Source organism: Carlito syrichta, unplaced genomic scaffold (assembly GCF_000164805.1).
Source record: "Carlito syrichta isolate Samal-C Ts95f unplaced genomic scaffold, Tarsius_syrichta-2.0.1 Scaffold309899, whole genome shotgun sequence".
NCBI lineage: Eukaryota > Metazoa > Chordata > Mammalia > Primates > Tarsiidae > Carlito > Carlito syrichta.
The window spans coordinates 334238-339221 of NW_007253995.1; the positions used below are offsets into that span (position 1 = coordinate 334238).

General features: G+C 57.9%; 3 protein-coding genes across 3 annotated transcripts in view; 1 reads left to right on the top strand and 2 right to left on the bottom strand.

The window, feature by feature from the left end:
- The window catches only part of MCAM (melanoma cell adhesion molecule), a 39525-nt gene that overhangs the window by 27950 nt on the left and 6591 nt on the right, over positions 1 to 4984 (bottom strand). The gene's annotated exons all lie outside the window — the stretch shown is intronic.
- Positions 3 to 2470, top strand: RNF26 (ring finger protein 26). The gene has a single exon (XM_008068261.2). It carries the CDS (start codon positions 306 to 308, stop codon positions 1605 to 1607), a length of 1302 nt encoding a protein of 433 aa, XP_008066452.1. The 5' UTR covers positions 3 to 305; the 3' UTR covers positions 1608 to 2470.
- The window catches only part of C1QTNF5 (C1q and TNF related 5), a 1892-nt gene continuing 1036 nt past the window's right edge, over positions 4129 to 4984 (bottom strand). The window contains exon 2 of the mRNA XM_008068267.2: positions 4129 to 4984. Within this exon, the coding sequence (XP_008066458.2) occupies positions 4521 to 4984 (464 nt within the window). The 3' untranslated portion in view covers positions 4129 to 4520.

A 4984-nucleotide genomic window follows, 5' to 3' on the forward strand; every position in this document is an offset into this window, starting at 1 on the left:
CGTCCAAACCTGAGGTCGTTCCTCCAGCCCGGGCTCGCCTTCACGTTTGAGATGTTTGGCGTCTTCCCTCTTAAACAGCCTGCCTTCAAGACCGGGACTCTGGGACCGGCGCCTGGCCCCCTTTTCCTCTACTAAGACTCCACTTTCCTCGAACCCCCTTCCTCAGATTCTTAGTTCCCCGGGTTGGAGACTGCTCACTTCCTTCCAAATTAATCCCTGCCCCACGTCCCCCAATACTGGCAATCTTGACAGTCCCCTCAACGGAGGGACCAGACTTCTTTTGGACTAACCTCCAGAGTCCTACCATGGAGGCGGTGTACCTGGTATTGAATGGGGTGGGCCTGGTGCTGGACGTGCTGACCTTGGTGTTGGACCTCAACTTCCTGCTGGTGTCCTCCCTCCTGGCTTCTCTGGCCTGGCTCCTGGCCTTCATCTACAACCTGCCACACACGGTACTGACTAGTCTTCTGCACTTGGGTCGTGGAGTCCTATTTTCTCTGCTGGCCTTGATAGAAGCCTTGGTCCGGTTCACCTTTGGGGGCTTGCAGGCCTTATGTACCCTGCTCTGTAGCTGCTTCTCTGGCCTGGAGAGCCTAAAACTCCTGGGGCACCTAGCCTCTCATGGAGCACTTCGGAGCCGGGAGATACTGCACCGGGGCGTCCTCAATGTGGTCTCCAATGGCCATACTCTGCTGCGCCAGGCCTGTGACATCTGTGCCATTGCCATGAGCCTGGTGGCTTACGTGATCAACAGCCTGGTCAATATCTGCCTCATTGGCACACAGAACCTCTTCTCTCTGGTGCTGGTTCTGTGGGATGCAGTGATGGGACCTCTGTGGAGGATGACAGACGTGATGGCTGCTTTCCTAGCCCACATTTCCAGCAGTGCTGTGGCCATGGCCATCCTCCTTTGGACCCCCTGCCAACTAGCACTGGAGCTGCTGGCCTCAGCTACCCATCTCCTGGCCAGCTTTGTGCTTGTCAATCTCACGGGCTTGGTATTGCTAGCTTGTGTGCTGGCAGTGACAGTGACCGTGTTGCACCCGGACCTCACCCTGAGGCTGGCCACCCGGGCACTCAGTCAGCTCCATGCCCGGCCATCCTACCGCCGTCTCCGAGAGGACGTCATGCGGCTGTCTCGCCTAGCACTAGGCTTGGAGGCCTGGCGCCGAGTCTGGAGCCGCAGCCTACAGCTGGCCAGCTGGCCAAACCGGGGAGGGGCACCTGGAGCCCCCCAGGGAGGACCTAGGAGGGTGTTCTCAGCCAGGACCCAGAGACAGGACATTCTTCCTGAAGTAGGGCACAGATTAGAGGCAGAAGAGGAGGATGTCAGGACCATCAGAGTGACACCTGTCCGGGGCCGGGAGAGGCTCAATGAGGAGGAGCCCACAGGTGGGCAAGACCCATGGAAATTGCTGAAGGAGCAAGAGGAACGGAAGAAATGTGTCATCTGCCAGGACCACAGCAAGACAGTGCTGCTCCTGCCCTGCCGGCACCTGTGCCTGTGCCAGGCCTGTACTGAAATCCTGATGCGCCATCCTGTCTACCACCGCAACTGTCCTCTCTGCCGCCGCGGCATCCTGCAGACCCTCAATGTCTACCTCTGAAGACTCCCTCCCTGCCTGTACAGCTCTCCACACTCCACGCGGGCACCCATGCTAGGGCAGCCTTCACACCTCATCTCTGGGTCCTGGCCTGAATCCCCACCTCCCCACGTGGCTGTCATGTCAAGCCTCCAAGCCATACGCATCCAGGACATTGAGATGGGATACGGCGGAAGACTGCGATCTGGGTGGGGGGTGGGTGACAGAGCTTTCCCTTGCCCTGTGGGCCCCTTTGATGCTGACGGTGGTGAGTATGTCACTGTGCAAGGGCCCTGAGACTTTTCCCCGTGGGCTGTCCTCCAGCTTTCCCAGGGCCCGCCAGATGCCAGCTTCTGGGGCTCCCCCTCTCTGCTTCTGGTTTTTCTGTTGGGGATTTGTAGGTCCTTTTCCTGCCTCATTCCGACTTCTCCCCCAGCTTCTGCAGCCGTAACACATCAGTGTCATTTGGGTGTCAAGACCTTGGAATGATCTTGAGCCTTTGTGTTCACCCATAGCCCCTGTGCCCTGGTAGGCTTTGGGGGAAGTATCCCTCAGGTGCCCTTAGAGCCTCTTCTGTGTGTCGTGATCTGAAACAAAAGCTGGGCGGGGGGCATCTACTCCTGGCTTTGGGACCATGTGCCCTCTGGCACCCCAGTTCACTGGGAGCCTCAGGAGGGATGACCAGACTTTTACTCATTTCCTTTCACTCCTTTTCACTCCCGACATCACATAGGAAAATGGCATTCCTATTCTGTCTCTCCCTGGCATTGTGGAGGGCAGATTGCACATTTCACTAGGGTCCAAACATGGAAGGGGCCGGGGCCTGTTGCACAGCTCCCCGAGGTCCGTCTGGCCGTTTCCAGTGAATAAAGTTCTGTTGACCATTCTGAAGGTCTCTCTGTGCATCCCTGCAAGGGTCAGCAATTGGTCAGGGTGACAAGTGCTGTATCAGGGTCCCTCAGTCCTGCTGGGTCTGTGAGGACCTCGGCTTAAACTGGGGGATGGGAGAAGAGCTAAGATAGGGTGGGAAGAGTGTGCCTTGGGGAAAGCCCATGCCAGGCATGGTTGGATTAGCTCTCATCCCCTCCAACTTGCGCCTTCTCACACACATGGTTTTTGAAAAGCCTTCTTTATCTTTTCATTTTGCTAGAATGGAGCCCTCATACAGAGGAATGTGAGCTGTCTCACCCCTGAGCAAGCCTTCCCAGCTTTTCCTCTCGGCCACTCTTCCCAGGAGGGAACTTGGGGTGCCTGTTGCCTGGAGCCCTCTGGAATCTACCCTCTGATCCCAGAGGAGCTGGTGCTGGTCTTTGTGTTTCTTGGCATGGAGTCTGGCGCCGAGATGGCTGGAGTCTGGCTTCGGGTCCTCCTGGTAGAAGGCTGGGAGCTGAAGCCCAGGCTACCCAAGGCCTGTCTCTAGCTCACATTTGGGGCCCAATCCCCTTCGGTCATATCTGCCCCCACGTGACCAACGAGAGAGGAGGGGCACTCCCCTATAATTGTATGTTACATCTAGGAGCATAATGCTTGGGATTGCCTTCTGGAGGTGGGGGGAGGGAGGCAAGTAGGTCACGAAGAGACTGTTAGGCCCCTCCACTTTCTCTGCTTGAAATGCTGAGTCGACTGTGGGGCTGGCAAGCCCTGGTTTGTTAGTCATTGGTTTGGGGGTGGGGCCCGGGCTGGGAGCCTTGAGGGGCTTTGTGGCCAGCCTGACATAGTAGCTCAGCCCACCCAGGCTTTGCCTAGCACAGTGGGGGAGAGTTCCACGTCTCCACCTCAGAGTTGGGAGGCCAGAGGGCGGTCTTAGCACTTTCTGTTCCCTTCCCCCAGTCCTGGAGGGGGAGCTGAGCAAGAGAGGGTGGCTCCTTCCAGTCTCTGTTTAATTTGGGGATAAACATTTTTTGAGAGAAGATAAACTTCCTGAGCTGGGAGTAAAGGACCCCCTTATCTTCCACCCCCATCTGGAATTCCTCTGGCCGACCTCAATACCCTTCCTCCCCCTAGCCATCCCAGTATCGGGAGCTCAAGCTACTCAGGGTCGTGGCTGCATTCTGGAGTTGGGGCGCCCCCTTGTGGTAATCTCAGAAACTTTACTTCTAGACACCCAGGGACACTCCACCTGGCATGGGTGACAGAGAAATAGCTTTCCAGGCTGTCATCTGGGAACCAGACAAGCAGCCAGAGAAGCCATGAATGAAAATCCTTGGCTTTTTGTTGTTGTTGTTGGACTGAGGTAGGGGTATATGTGGTGAAGGCAACCCCCACCGGGTTCGTTTGGCATCTTTAGAAAAAGGTGCCCCTTTCTGTGGGTGGCCAGAGCCCTGCACCAGGAGGGCACCCTGCTCAGACAGTCCTGTTCAAAACCTACACAGCCCGGGTGGCAGCTCTGTGGGGCAGACTCTCATTCACCTGAGCCTACTTCCTGTATCTTCCAGTATCTCCATCCTACCCAAGAACCCTTCCTTGGGGCCCAACGCCCCCATCCACACCATGATCCCAGAAACAGGGCACCTCCATCACAAACAAAGAAAGGCAGAAGGCAGAGGAGGGTTTTTAGATTTATTGAGTGATCGCAGAAAAGCGCCGGCCCCAGGAGCAGGAGGGATGGGGGAGGACCCAGAGAGGCAGAGGGTCAGAGAGAGAGCACCCCTCCTTGGGGTCCTGGGCCAGAGCAATTGGGGGCCCCTCACTTGCCAGCACAGCCCACGCCTTTGGTCTCGGGCAGAAATCCAGCCACTGCCCCATGCTGCTGGACCTGATCTCAGACAGCTCCTATCCCCATTCCTTGCCAGCAGTAGGACTGAGAGGCCCCTACCCCGCCTCCCTAGTCATTCACGATATTCCAGGGGGGCCAGCCCTCCCGGGTGATGTCGCTGTCAGTGCCACACCCTCCTGCTCTAGGAGTGAGAGAGGGTGAGCTCACTTCACCAGTGAGTACTAAGCAAAGACTGGGGAGCTGTGCCAGTCAGAGTACACGAGAAATCCAGAGAAGGTGCTGTCTGTCTTGATGCTGGCGTAGATGCCAATGTAGTCACCCACGCCCACCTGCACCCACACCTGGTCCTCGGGCTCCAGCCTTACCATGGCGCCCCCCGAGAGCGAGGCTGGCTTGGGCCAACCCCCGAAAAACTGGAAGAAAGAAGCGATGGATTCTCCGTTCTTGACCAGATCGAACTGCAGGCTGGCCCGGTAGACGGTGGCGTGGACGGCGAAGTAGTAGACCCCGGGCACCTGGCAGGTGAACTTGCCGGTGGCGGCGTCGTAATGCCCCTGCTCGTTCACCAGCACGCGGTCGAAGGGCAGGGGCGCTTCGGCCGGCGGAGGCACCCGGCTCTCGGACCGCTTGGCGCTGAAGGCGGAGCGCGGAGGCACCGAGCACTCCCCGGCAGGCCCGGGGCCCC

Coding starts and splice junctions, on each gene's coding strand:
- RNF26 (XM_008068261.2), top strand. CDS start 306: ATGGAGGCGGTGTACCTGGTATTGAATGGGGTGGGCCTGGTGCTGGAC.